General features: G+C 41.7%; 1 protein-coding gene and 1 long non-coding RNA gene across 10 annotated transcripts in view; one reads left to right on the forward strand and one right to left on the reverse strand.

Annotated features, from left to right (window-relative positions):
• LOC123499570 overlaps positions 1–15,000 on the reverse strand; it is a 67,358-nt gene that overhangs the window by 41,951 nt on the left and 10,407 nt on the right. The gene's annotated exons all lie outside the window — the stretch shown is intronic.
• LOC123499566 (prolyl endopeptidase FAP-like) overlaps positions 1–15,000 on the forward strand; it is a 66,976-nt gene that overhangs the window by 21,914 nt on the left and 30,062 nt on the right. For 6 of the 9 annotated variants that reach the window (XR_006673032.1, XM_045247701.1, XM_045247702.1 and 3 more), the window contains 2 exons: positions 11,567–11,660; positions 12,693–12,731. Coding sequence is in view for 8 of the 9 variants with exons in the window: in XM_045247701.1 (XP_045103636.1) it covers positions 11,574–11,660; positions 12,693–12,731 (126 nt within the window). In the remaining variant the exon portion in view is untranslated. The remainder of the gene's footprint in view (positions 1–11,566; positions 11,661–12,692; positions 12,732–15,000) is intronic. The other 3 variants (XM_045247703.1, XM_045247704.1, XM_045247708.1) reach the window with 1 other exon arrangement.

Raw genomic sequence — 15,000 nt, forward strand, 5'->3', positions numbered from 1 at the left:
TGTGTCGTTTACGGTTGCCTCACTTAACCCATCCAGTGCTATGACGCGTTTTCATGTATATTCTGCTGGCTACTTAGTGATTTTGTACAGCTTCAAAAACTTATGTGGGGATTAGAATAGTGAAAACTCTGCCCATAAATCATTATATCTCCATAGACCTTTTCTGATGTCAATAAAATCGTCTAATCACACACAAACTCATGGTAAAGAATGTGTCCCAGTAATGAAGGGGTTAACATTATCTGTATTTATTTAGCATACCAGTCTTGTGTATTATTCTGACTAAATGGCACAATTATTGCCTCTGTGTTTTAGCATTTTTTTTTTTATTTATCACCGGTGTTATATTATTTTTATAGTATTGGTGTTAGTTTCCTTCTTTCCTCAACCAACCTTGCACTGTGTTACATTATTTATATTATCTGTGTTAGTTTGTGTCTTTCCTTTACCAATCTTGCTTTTTTTTATCGTTTCTTTGTTTTTTGACCTACTAAAGAAAAATTCATTACTAATATTGCTTCCTTTGTCTTTTTTTTCCCTATCTCTAATTACACTAACCGACCATAATAATTTGAATTGTTTAATGTAATGCCATATTATCAATCCTTTCTTTATATAATTACGTTGACCTAAATGATTTTATTTTTAATTCACAATACTAATATATATATATATATATATATATATATATATATATATATATATATATATATATATATATATATATATATATACATATATATATTTGAATCGTTAAGAGCTATTTATATTTGCTATTACTACTACTAACCCTACTACTACTACTACTACTACTACTACTACTACTGCTGCTGCTGCTGCTGCTGCTGTTGCTGCTGCTGTTGCTGCTGCTGCTGCTGCTGCTGCTGCTACTACTACTACTACTACTACTACTACTACTACTACTACCATTCCTAGTAACTCATCATCATCAACATCATTATCACAACTCTATATCTTTTACCACCTACGAGCAGTTTTCGCTATCGTCAACACTACCATCACCATCACCAACCACCATCACCACCACCATCACCACTACCACCACCACCACCACCACCAATAACAAGAGCAATGACGAACAATACCTTTACGAGAAACAAAGAAACACTCTGCAACACACACACACACACACACACACACACACACACACACACACACACACACACACACACACACACACACACACACACACACACACACACACACACACACACACACACACACACACACACACACAACACAACACACACACACACACTTGCAACACTACATATATCTACATTCGCACGCCAACATCCACCCACCTACATCCACACATCCACACGCACACACTCATACACACACACTAACGCACACACACTCACGCACACGCACACGCACGCACGTATAGCCACGCCCACACACACGCCCACGGAGGCAGGTGCAGTGCAGATAGTGGTTCTCTCTCTCTCTCTCTCTCTCTCTCTCTCTCTCTCTCTCTCTCTCTCTCTCTCTCTCTCTGCCCCGCCCATGCCTGGCCCTCTGCCAAGGTCCCTCCCACCCACCCTCTCCTCTTCCTCCTCTGTTCCCTCTCCTTTCTCTCCTTTTCTCTCACCTTCCCGTTTCCTGACCTCTCTCTCTCTCTCTCTCTCTCTCTCTCTCTCTCTCTCTCTCTCTCTCTCTCTCTCTTGTCTGCCTTACAAAACAACGTATTTTCTGATTGATTCAACTAGCGCCGGACTGATGGTGGCGGTGTACAATAGTAGCAGTAGTAGTAATAGTAGTAGTAGTAGTAGTGGTGGTGGTGGTGGTGGTGGTGGTGGTGGTGGTGGTGGTGGTAGTAGTAGTAGTAGTAGTAGTAGTAGTAGTAGTAGTAGTAGTAGTAGTAGTAGTAGTAGTAGTAGTAGTAGTAGTAGTAGTAGTAGTAGTAGTCCTAACAGTAGTATTAGATGAGGAGGCAAAGGATGAGGTGATAGAAAAGGAGCACTAAGAGGAGGAGGAGAAGAGGAGAAGAAGAAGAAGAAGAAGAAGAAGAAGAAGGAGGAGGAGGAGGAGGAGGAGGAGGAGGAGGAGGAGGATTACCAGCATCATAAAAGGCATCACTGAACACATTTAAGTAATTAATAACTTCGACTGATAATGATAATGATAATAATAATAATAATAATAATAATAATAATAATAATAATAATAATAATAATAATAAGATGAAAATAATGTGTCCTGTGATGGTAATTCTTTCCTCACAATGACCTCTTCCTTCTTCTCTTCTTCTTCTTCTCCTCCTCCTTCTACTCTTCCTCGTATCTTTTCCTTTTCTAGCCTCGTTCTTCAATTTTCCTTCTTCTTCTTCTTCTTCTTTTTCTTTCTCTTCCTCCTGCTCCTCCTCCCTGTTTCTCTTTCTTCTTATTATCTCCTCTCTTTTCATCTCCTCCTCCTCCTCCTCCTCCTCCTCCTCCTCCTCCTCCTCTCTTCCGGCTTAGAGTAAGATGATGAAGAAATGAGAGAGAGAGAGAGAGAGAGAGAGAGAGAGAGAGAGAGAGAGAGAGAGAGAGAGAGAGAGAGAGAGAGAGAGAGAGAGAGAGAGAGAGAGAGAGTTACTGCAGAGATTTAAGCAACGACGCGACGGAAACACAACCACCATCACCACCACGACAACAACAACAACAACAACAACAACAACAACAACAACTACTACTACTACTACTACTACTACTACTACTACTACTACTACTACTACTACTACTACTACTACTACCAATTTTACGCGCAATATTGCTACAACTATCTCCACCACCACCACAATCGCAATCACTACTATTACTTACCACTTCCATTATTACAACCATTATTACAATTACCACCACTACTACTACTACTACTACTACTACTACTACTACTACTACTACTATTACAATTCAACCACTTAACCACCACCACCATTAGTAGAATCACAACAATTCGTAAAACACACACACACACACACACACACTCTCTCTCTCTCTCTCTCTCTCTCTCTCTCTCTCTCTCTCTCTCTCTCTCTCTCTCTCTCTCTCTCTCTCTCTCATCCATTCGCTTCCATCTGTTCCCTTTCCTTTCGCTTCCCTTCATATTTCTCCATTTTCTTCCTCCTTTCTCGTTTATAATTTCCTCCATCCTTTCCCTCTTACTTTTCTTCCTGTTCTGTTCGTCTCTATGTATGTGTGTATGTATGTATGTGTGTGTATCTATCTCTATGTCTGCCTTTCTTTTGTCATATGTGTGTGTTTGTTTCAGTCTGTTCGTCACACACACACACACACACACACACACACACACACACACACACACACACACACACACACACATCTCTCTCTCTCTCTCTCTCTCTCTCTCTCTCTCTCTCTGCTTCATAACTATCTCTTGTTCATCCTTATCTCTTAAAACTACTTCCACCACCACTACCACCACCACCACCACCACCACCACCACCACCACCACCACCACCACCACCACTCAACACAAACACGACTAACTTACATTTACTTCTTTACTTTACTCCCGTCTTGAAACGCTTCGTATTTCGCTTCATAAATCAGCGGCGTTCTTCTAATTGGGCTCTAAATCTGCTTTACCAGTTACCTGAGTCTAGGGGGGGCCGATTATCACGTGGAAGACCCCTAATGCACCCCCGCTGTGAATTAAGACCACCATTCCAGCCCATGCAGGGAGAGGAGGGAAATATATATGACTGTGTGTGTGTGTGTGTGTGTGTGTGTGTGTGTGTGTGTGTGTGTGTGTGTGTGTGTGTGAGTTCAATTTTGCGGTGGGAAGTTTAGTGGGTAGCGTTGTAAGGAGAGGCAGCGCTTGGTGTGTTTTTGACTGATATGGCGAGTTTAAATTTCTTATCTCGGTTTTGTATTTGTTCAGAGAGAGAGAGAGAGAGAGAGAGAGAGAGAGAGAGAGAGAGAGAGAGAGAGAGAGAGAGAGAGAGAGAGAGAGAGAGAGTAACCTCAGGCCTAGTGAAGGATAGTCATCAGTAGGCAGGCTGCCTCGGCGGCCTGTGATCAGCAGGCTCCTTGAAGGCTGAGTGAATGAAGAGTGGGGTCTTGGTCTCTCTCTCTCTCTCTCTCTCTCTCTCTCTCTCTCTCTCTCTCTATGTAATTTAATCCTGCAACGTAAGGTATAAAATCCGTGCTTTCCCGCTGCCTTGTCAAAATGATCGGCGCCGCGGCAGCGTGGGGAGTAGTGGTGTGTCGTGAGTGGCGGCGCCGCGCGTCACGGGCAAGAAGCAAGCCAGCGTTTCACTCCCTTTCAATGGAGGACTACGGCGCCTCGGGGAGCGAGGGGGACAAAGAGACTCCAAAAGATATCTCTCGAAACACGTCCATCTCGCACAACAAAACTTTCCGGTGTTTTGGTGAATCAGCTGACTGTCCCCCACACACACACTGGGTTCGGCTCCTCGCCTCTGGCCTCGGCCTCACCCTCCACCACGCCACCGTGAAATTGTCCCTAAAGCTGAGGACAACTTTCAAACAAGGGAGATTCGTTTCCGAGAATAGCGCGGGAATCATCCTTAAGTAAAGCTGTGTGGTGGGTGTTCCGAGATGCGGTGCAAATAATCAAACAAAACGAAGTCAGCGGGTGAGCGGTGCGGCGACGAGGCAGCGGGCGAGTGGCCATGCACTTAACAGAGGCAAGCGGTCCGATTTATGGTCATTTCTCCTTAAGGCTTTGGCCAGCTATTCTTTATTTAACATTCCTTGCGCTCTGGTGCCCCGTGTGTCGCCAGGCTGAGGCGAGAGATGAAGGGCCGGGCGGCTTGTCCCGAGGCGCTACGACATTTGCTTATGCTCGGAATAGGGGAAGAGGAAGAGAAAGGGGAAGAGTAGGAGCAGCTTAGAGGGAGGAAGAGCGGAGGTATTACTGCACAATTAGGAGTATTAACGCTCTATGAATATGATATGGTGAAAAATAGTTCCGTTGAGAGTCCAGGGAGCGACTTGCAGCCTTGTATTCAATTAGCTGGAGAGGTTTGCATAAAATAATCCAGTGAAAGACATGACAGGAAGCAAGGGAAAGAGAGGCAAGTGGAAAAGGAAGGCAAGAGAGAGAGAGAGAGAGAGAGAGAGAGAGAGAGAGAGAGAGAGAGAGAGAGAGAGAGAGAGAGAGAGAGAGAGAGAGAGAGAGAGAGAGAGAGAGAGAGAGCAAGTAACGTGAAAGAGGTGAGTGGGAAGGAAGCCAATAATAAGAAAAGGATCAGAGGCGAGAATAAAGAGGATAAAGGAGGGAGAGGCAGGAAGGGGAAAGACTGCAGACAGACGGACGGCCAGGAGGAGGAAAGGTAAGAAAGGGAGGAAATGCGGAGGAAGAATGACTAGAACGAAAAAAAAGGAAAAGAAAAATAAAAGAGAGGGAAAAGGAAACATGGGAGGAGGAGGAGGAGGAGGAGGAGGAGGAGGAGGAGGAGGAGGAGGAGGAGGAGGAGGAGGAGGAGGAGGTGGAGGGTTAACATGGCTAACTTTCCTTCCCCTCCTTCACCTCCACCTCCTTCTCTTCCTCCTCCTCCTTCTCTTCATTCTGCCTCCACCACTAGAGCTGAGACGAGAGCTGGAGGAGGACGAAGAGGAGAACCAGCAAGAGGAGGAGGAGGAGGAGGAGGAGAGAAAGAGAAGGAGGAGGAAGGGGGAGGGGAAAGAAAGAGAGGCCCAAAGGAGAATATTAAGTGAAGACTGACGGGCTCTCTCCTGGTTTTATGGTGCGTAGTGGCGACAGCAGAAAAATTCTTTAACGAAATATACATAAGCGAAGGAGGCATATAATGTTACGTGACGGCAGCCAACACCACTCCGGCGGGACCCGATTTGAATAGAAGAGTTTGTCCTGCGGCGACCTTTCCTTGCTTTCTTGCCTGTCCGTGTGCTTCGGTTAGGAGGTGGAGAGAGAGAGATAGAGAGAGAGAGAGAGGAGAGAGGGCGGGGAAGACAGTGGAATGTTTACGTAGAGAGAATGTAGGAACAGACTGGGGCAGAAAAAGAGGAAGAAAAAGATTATGGAAGACTTACGTAGAAGGAATGTTAAGCTAGACTAGGAAAAAGAGTCAAGAAATGTATGGAACGTTTACGTAGAGAGAATGTTAGGATACATTAGGCAAGGAAAGGAAAAGGATGCTTACGTAGAGAAAATGTAGGAATAGGTTAGGAAAGAAAGAGAGAGAGAGAGAGAGAGAGAGAGAGAGAGAGAGAGAGAGAGAGAGAGAGAGAGAGAGAGAGAGAGAGAGAGAGAGAGAGAGAGAGAGAGAGAGAGAGAGAGAGAGAGAGAGAGAGAAGGAATATTGAAAGTTTACGTAGAAAGAATGTAAAGATAGATTAGGAAAAAAAGGGAGAGAGAAAGAGTATGGAAGGTTTATGTAGAAAGAATGTAAATATAGATTAGGGAAAAAAGGGAGAGAAAAAAAAAAAACATAGAAAATTAGGAAAGGGATGTTTACGTAGAGAAAATAAAGGAATAGATTAGGAAACAGAGAGAGAGAGAGCGAGAGAGAGAGAATATGGACATTGAAAGTTTACGTAGAAAGAATATGAAAATAGATTAGACAAGAAGAGTGATAGAAAGAGAGTGGAATGTCTACGCAGAGAAAATAGAAATAGGAAGCTTACTACAGTAGGGATGATAGAGGAAAGAAAATGTGGATATACATGATAGAAAAAAAAAAAAAACGTGATAGACTTGATAATGTATGAAAGAAAAGTCAAATATAAGAGAGAATCATATAAAATAAAGTATCAACGTCATAGAGGTATATTGTAGGATTATGTTCAGAAATTATTAGAAGAGAGAATACAAGAGAGAATCATGTATTGGAGAAAAAATATATCAACGTCATAGAGAGAGAGAGAGAGAGAGAGAGAGAGAGAGAGAGAGAGAGAGAGAGAGAGAGAGAGAGAGAGAGAGAGAGAGAGAGAGAGAGAGAGAGAGAGAGAGAGAGAGAGAGAGAGAGAGAGAGAGAGAGAGAGAGAGAGAGAGAGAGAGAGAGAGAATGTATAGTACGAAAAAAAGTGATATAGTAACGTAGGAATATGCGAAAAAAAAATAATAAAGTGAGACTGAGATAGAAGTTTGAGCTATAAAAAAAAAACTATACGTGAACGAAAAAAAAAAAAATGAATATATAAAAAGAAATAAGAGAATGTGAATAATGAAATGACGCAGGAATGTATACACAAACACAAAGAAATTATGACGTGAAAGGAGAAAACAATAAACGTGGTAGAAAATGCAGGAATAATAAAGAAAATTAATAATCGTGGTAGAGATGAAAAGAAAAAAGAAAATAAAAGTGTGGGGTTTTATGTAGACGAAAAAAAAAGAGAGAGGAAAGTGCTAAACGTAATAATAAAGGAATATGTGTGAAAAATGGTTAACCCCTTCAGTACTGGGACGTATTTTTACCATGAGTTTTGGTTATAAATTAGACGATTTTATTTACATTAGGAAGGTTCTGTGGAGGTGAGAAGATTAATAGCCAGATTCTTCACAGTTTTAATCCACACATAAGTTTCTGAAGCTGAATAAAATCACCAGAGAGTAAGCAGAATAAATATTAAAACGTTTCATGGTACTGAAGAGGTTGAGTGATACAGGTGAGGGAGGAAATAAAAGGAAATAAAGGAGGCCGCCGTGGTACAGTGGAACCATGCGTGCTTTGAGGTCCGAGGGGTCTCCAAGCACACGGGTTCAAATCCTGTCCACGGTCCGAGTGTAGGTAGGGCTTCCTCACTCCGGGGCAATGGTTTCCTAGCGGGTGGTCTTTGAGATAGGAGGTACCCCAAAAAGTATCCCCTTTAGCCCCATAAATTCCCGTGAAAAGCCTACGTGGTGTAAATAAAAAATAAATAAATAAAATAGACACACGCAAATGATAAATGATAAATGAATAAAAAAATGTTAAGTTCAAAGCGAAAACTAAATACATGAATTTAAAAAAAAAAAAAAACACAAAGAAGAGAAACTTGAAAACTAAAAGAAATAGTGAAAACCAACAACAAACAAAACACAAACAAACATACATTGATGAAATAAAAGAAAATACAAATGAATATCAAAATGAAAACACTAGAATTTAGAGAAGAAAAATATGAAAAAATCTAATAATTGAATGAAAAGACATCAAATCCATACAGAGAGAGAGAGAGAGAGAGAGAGAGAGAGAGAGAGAGAGAGAGAGAGAGAGAGAGAGACACCGTACAGCAGGCGATAAGACAAGCAAGTTTTCTTCTTCCTGGTGTCCTGAGAGCGTGAAGAAAACGGGTGAAGGCGTGCCGTGAGAAGGACCGGCCCGCCACTCACTCATCGCGGGGGAGGAAAATGACGGTGCGAGGCGACTCATCTCACTTATTTGGCCGATTCATCACGACCAGGAGAAGGGGGAGGAGGAGAAGGAGGAGGAGGAGGAGGAGAGGATGGGGAGTGGGTGTGGAGTGGGGAGTGGGAGGGATGAGTAGTGGGTGAGAGGGTAGGTCACATTTTCAAGTTAGAAACGAGGTCATTCCGACACGCCCTCTCAGATCGATGGAGAGAGAGAGAGAGAGAGAGAGAGAGAGAGAGAGAGAGAGAGAGAGAGAGAGAGAGAGAGAGAGAGAGTAAATAAAGGTGTACTGTCAATCAGTCAAATAACTTCTTAGTCATGTTAGCCCGAAGATGATAAATACATTCTCTCTCTCTCTCTCTCTCTCTCTCTCTCTCTCTCTCTCTCTCTCTCTCTCTCTATGTTTTTTTGTTTCTTTTTCCTCTAAGCCGCCATCTCCCCATTCTCTCTCTCTCTCTCTCTCTCTCTCTCTCTCTCTCTCTCTGGGCGCGAACTGTGGTCAAGGACGATATTTGAAGAGAGAGAGAGAGAGAGAGAGAGAGAGAGAGAGAGAGAGAGAGAGAGAGAGAGAGAGAGAGAGAGAGAGAGAGAGAGAACAAAAGAAGATACGAAGAGGAGGAAAGGAATGAAGAGAAAGAGAAGGAGGGAGAAGAGGAGAGAAGGATGAATGAAAGGGAGGGGAGAAGGTTACCATAGAAGTCTTATTTTTTTCTTTTTTCTTTTTCTGTCCAAAGTTTTGAAAGGCGTAATTGAGGCAGGAAGGACGAGGACTGAAGGAGGGAAATGGAAAGGTTGAAAGAAAACAAAAGAAAAACGACTCGGGAGATGAAAAATATGGTGGTAGTAGTAGTAGTAGTAGTAGTAGTAGTAGTAGTAGTAGTAGTAGTAGTAGTAGTAGTAGTAGTAGTAGTAGTAGTAGTGGTGGTGGTAGTAGTAGTGGTGGTGGTAGTAGTAGCAGTAGTGGTGGTGATTTTGTTGTTGTTGTTGTTGTTGTTATAGGACATTTGGAAGCGATTATCTTCTTTAATTTGATTAAGAGATGAGAAAAAATGAGAGAGAGAGAGAGAGAGAGAGAGAGAGAGAGAGAACGAAAATGAAAGAAAGAAAATAATAATACTGATAATAAGAACAACACCAACAGAAGCAACAGGAACACAAACACAACCAACAACAATAAATAACAATACTAACATCAACAACAGCAGTAATAATAATAATAATAATAATAATAATAATAATAATAATAATAATAATAATAATAATAATAATAATAATAAGAGCCGGCTTATTTAACACACCTGACAAAAAGATAATTAGTAAGGAGTTTAGGCAACAATTTCGTAGCGTTAAATTTAGTTCCTTTTTTATACAACACAGAAAAGACATTTTTGAGCAAAAGTAAACTCTGAGAAAAACACCCGTTATTTTTTCTCATATAGGATGAAAAATGAAAATAAATAAAGCCCTTCAGTAAAATATCACCGATCCTCAAGTTGATCTAAATATTTCACCTAAAAAAAAAATGGCGTTTGTTTAATCTCCCAGTGTTAGCTTTGTCTCTTTTCCGCCTGAATGATTTCCCTCGTGAACTAAAAAGAAACTTAACAAATGATATTCACTGAAACATCATTTTTTGTGATCTAAAATGTTCACCTCATAAAGAAAACGTTAAATCAGTCTCCAAGTTTTACCTTTTGTCTTTTATCCTCGTTAATTATTTTCCTCATGAACAAAAAAGAGTAGACAAAAAAGGACTAAGGCATGATAGTTTTCCAAGATGGTCTGAATTTTCCACCACGTTAAGACTCTATTACTTTTAACCTCCTATAGTGTTACTTTTATCTATCAACTTCCTTCTAATTACCAGACTTTCACACCGGTACCTTTATATGACTTTCGTGTGGTTATTCACTATCACACAACGCCTGTCTTATCTTACTCACTGTTTCTTTTCATTATTTCATTATTTTATTTCTCAGGGCCAATAACAAAGGGGACACTAGCAAAGTACTTAGGATCAGTAACGGGGATAAAACCAGAAATTTAGGTTTAGGGGAGAAATGAGGAGGAACTGGTTTTCTATAACAGAGTGGCTGATGAATGGAACGGATTAAGTAATCATGTTGTTAGTGGTGAGTCAATAGGGAGCTTTACAAGAAGATAAGATTAAATTATGGATGTGGATGATAGATGGAATTAAGTGGCTTTGCTCATATAGTTACTGCCACGTGTAGACCTGAAAGCCTCTTGCAGCTTCCATCTTTTCTTATGTTCTTATCTTCCATTTCTTCTATGAGGAAATCGATTATAAAGGTATCGATGTATTCCCTGACTCTGACGAATGAACCACCATCAACATACACTAATTGTCTTAACCTATCCTGAGTTTCTTTTATCTTTATTCGTATTCTTTCTGTACTCGGCAACAGTGGATCTGCTATACAGGTTTTGTGTTTCCTGTCCTTCGTCATTTGTTTATCATTACACAACTCCCTTTTCTTCGTTCGTGGGAAAGACTGGAGAGTGGATTCATGATTGGAAGCTATTTCTATTTCCCTTCATGTTTCTGCTCCTTGCTGGTGGTGGGTGTGTGAAACCAGGTGTGTAAGGTGCGTGAGTGAGTGAGTGAGTGAGTGAGTGAGTGACTGACTGACTGACTGACTGAAAAGAAAAGAGAAAAAGAAAGAAAGGATAAATGAAAGAGTAAAAGAAAAAATGAAGAAAGAAAAGAAAATGAATGAATCAACGAACGAATAAAGAAATGAAAGAATTAATGAATGAATGAATGAGTAAACAAACGAAAGAAAGAAAGAATAGCCAGTCATTTCTTTAAAACATACATAATCTCGTTCCACAACACTTCTTCTGTAGTGACGCAAATACAAAATACATATCCACTATAAAAAGAAAGAAAGGAATACACTCTTGGAAAAGCAAACAATCTCTCTCTCTCTCTGGAAGCCTACCCTTACCCCTCCCCCCAGTACCACCACGTCCCTCACCTGCCATGCTACACAATAACCCTCAGACCTGCCCTTCAACCCTGTCGCTTCTCCTCCCACTCCCTGCACACCAATATTAAATACCGCACCGTAAGATACTCAGCGCTGACACTCGTTTTCTCTACCCCTCTCCCGCCTCGACTTGCCTCACCCGCCGCCGCCCGCCCTGTCCTGCCCCGCGCCGCCTCGTCCTCTGCCCGGCCCGCGCTGCCAGACGGAGGATGCTCGCCAACAGCATGGAACAAAATGAATGGAAAGTTCCTCCCGACAACACGGTCCAAGTGGTGGACCCTATGGGCATGAATGAGGTACGTGGACCGATGATGATGATGCTGTTGTTGTTGTTGTTGTTGTTTGTTTTTGTTTGTTGGTTTGTTGGTTGAGTTGAGCAAGTGTTGTAGAAGTAGTTTTAGTTGTAGTTGATTTTGTGGATATTTTCGTTTTGTTGTTTTTGTTGTTGTTGTTGTTTCTTTTAGCAGCAGCAGCAGTAGTAGTAGTAGTAGTAGTAGTAGTAGTAGTAGTAGTAGTAGTTCTTTTCTGTCTTTTGTTTACTGGTGAATTAAAAAACAAGTAAAGCGTTGTAGTTTCATATTTCACCTTTGCAGAACCTATTGTATTTTCATTTTGCTTCAGTAGTTCAACATTTGTGACTCTCCTGTTAGTGTGATTCTTGCTTTCGCTTATTTGTAATTCTCATTTAATATATAGCTTTGTATTCTTCCTTGATATTTTTTTTTTCTTTTTACAATACAATTCAGTGACGTATTTTTTTTTCCATCGTCACAACCTGATTCTTTTATTGTTTCAGACTAGACAAAGCCATACATTTTTTCCCCATGGATTTTAATGACATGCCTTTTCTGTCCGTCTATTTTCTCTATGTGGTTTCTTTTTTTCAGGGAAAGAGAAGGTGAAACCCCACAACACATTGGCTGTTTACCATCATTTTCCCCACAATTCAGAAAAAAGAGAAAAGAAACGTATAGTAAAATCAATTCCTCCCTTTCCATATTCTTTGCAATATACGCACGCACATACACAGAAGCACATACTGTATTTTTCAAGTATCTACACACAAAAAAGTTAAAAAGAAATATATAGCCCTTCTTTTCTCCCTTTCAGTGTAGATTCTTAATAATATCAGCCATAATAATCATAATAATACACGCTTTGGTCTTGTCTTCTTACTTTTATGATATTTTTCCCCTTCCCTTTATTTTTATATACCTGTTTCTCCCGTAGCTTATATTTCACCCCTCCCTGATTTAGTACTTTTTCGTGATGCAACTTTTGTGCAGTGCGATGGAAGGACTTAACATCTGTTTTTTGTTGCACCTCAGAGCTGGGTAGAGTATCTTGAATATCTGCGGAAGAAGGAGGTAAGGACGGGGCTGAGGGAGAGGTGTGCGAGGCTTGTGCTACGGCGGGGCGGGTCTGGGAGGGGCGGGGTGTGGTAGAGGACGTGTGGTAAGACATGGCTAACAACCTCCTCACTCACTCACTCACTAAATCTGAAGGGAAATCACACACATTTGTTACTTGTTTTCCTGTTTCTTTTTTTCTGTTTTAGTAACTCTCGCCGCCTCTTTGACTCTCTGTTATCCTTGTTGTGTGCATTTTAAAACGGAGTTCTGTTTCGTTTTGTTTCGTTTTTTTTTTTTTTTTTTTTTGCCCCGCTTTACTGAGCCGACTTATCACTTATCCACCGACCAAGCCTTCTCGCAGCGCCTCTGTCTCTGTGTCCTAGCGTAGCGGCGACTGCACTGCGGTTCACAAGTTCACAGCACAACTACCGAGCGCGCAAAAAAAAAAAAAAAAAGTCAAATATATCAATGAAAGAATGAGGTGAAGCAGAAGTTCTTTACTATGCTTCTACTTCCCATCTTTCCCGGAGGTACTTTTTGCAAGGCACTCTTTATCTTTATCTGTCTGTCGAAGGTTGTAAAAGCATCGATCCCTGTACAAAATGTCTGGTGACACTCAAACGTCCTTCATTTAACTCCTCGGTCTGTTTCAAAAGACGAGTTTCCGTGACACCTATGTGATTTAGCTGGCCATCTGCTATTTATCTATTTAGTTAGTTTGTTATCTACTTTTTGGATTTTTCTTTTATATATGTTTTTGAGCGTCTTATTTTACTATTAACTTTTCTCAGCAGTTTTTGTATCCTTCAACCGGTAACGAACTGAGTCATGTGTTATTTCTCCGTCAAGTTAGACATAAGAGAAGAGGATTCATAAGAAGTGCTCCCAGAATGAGATCTCAAGACACTTCAAGATAGACTTCATTTTGTACCATGGAACATATTCTGCCTGCCAGTACCTCCAATAATTTCAAAAAGTTTCTAGATTAAATTACGGGGGATTTTAGAAGTGTTTTCGAGGGCATCATTGACAAACTAACATATGTACATTATAAACTGGAGAAACACTCTTTGATAACCCGGCTAATCATTCCTGTGGACTATGAAAACAGTCGTCGTGGTGAGAGAGAGCAAAGCGTTTCTGAATACGAGCATATCTCTTTAAAGGACGGGCACTTCAAATGGGCTGTTTTCTCCGAGATCTTGTTGCTTTGGGTCAGAACGTCTCTTACATAAAAAATAATAATAAAATAAAGTAAATGGAGCTGGAATGGCCCATGATAAACTGCACAGTGGTTGGCACCGGCGTTACCTTCCCCTCAGCACGTACACCCCCTTCCCGTCTGCAAGTGTCACCGGAGCACACGCGTCACTACAGATGCGTGGTTGCTTCATCCGGGTGACGTGCAAGAACTCACGTGCTCGACTTGATCATTGCAACCCCCGCATACCCGTAACTCAATGCACGTGCCGTCTCGTAAGTGGTGTGCTCCAGGTACTGAGACTCAAGTGCTGGACGTGGAAACAATAATTAACATGCTGAATTTATGGAAAAAAAAAAAAAAATGTAAAGTTACTGAATTTACAGACAATATTTTTTTTCACCGTGAGGTGTACGAGATGGAGTGCGCAACAGGAGAGTGAGTGCTGGCCTCAGTGACTACGTGCATCGGAGCCGAGCCTGCTTGTACGTGTGTATGTATGCCAAGGCTGCCTTCAATCCTTTTAGTGGGTGTCCGTGGATCTATCCAGCAGGAGAGAGAGAGAGAGAGAGAGAGAGAGAGAGAGAGAGAGAGAGAGAGAGAGAGAGAGAGAGAGAGAGAGAGAGAGAGAGAGAGAGAGAGAGAGAGAGAGAGAGAGAGAGAGAGAGAGAGAGAGAGAGAGAGAGAGAGAGAGAGAGGTTATGGCTGCAGTGAAGGAGACGTGCCTACAATGGCTGTGACTGAGGAAGACGCAGAAAATCAAGCGTGTTGGAGATGAGTGATGCACCATGGCGACCTTCAATAGGAATAGCCAAATGATGAGGAGTAAGATGAACAGGGTGTCCGTGTGGTGGTGATGGTGGTGCTGGCGGTGATAAAGAGCACCTGACAGATAAGATCCCAGGATCCCTCCCAGAGCACAGCTGGGTTAGCACTATAAATACAGGCAACACGTGGCCACATGAACAGCACAGGTGACACATATAGCCCGCAGCACCACGCCTGGCCAGGTGTGCTGAGGAAGGGGTGGAAAGCTTAACGTGAAGGCTTGTTTGACCACTGAGGTGAACGCGACAGGTGTGG

The sequence above is a fragment of the Portunus trituberculatus genome, chromosome 50, assembly GCF_017591435.1.
Source record: "Portunus trituberculatus isolate SZX2019 chromosome 50, ASM1759143v1, whole genome shotgun sequence".
Taxonomy (NCBI): Eukaryota; Metazoa; Arthropoda; class Malacostraca; order Decapoda; family Portunidae; genus Portunus; species Portunus trituberculatus.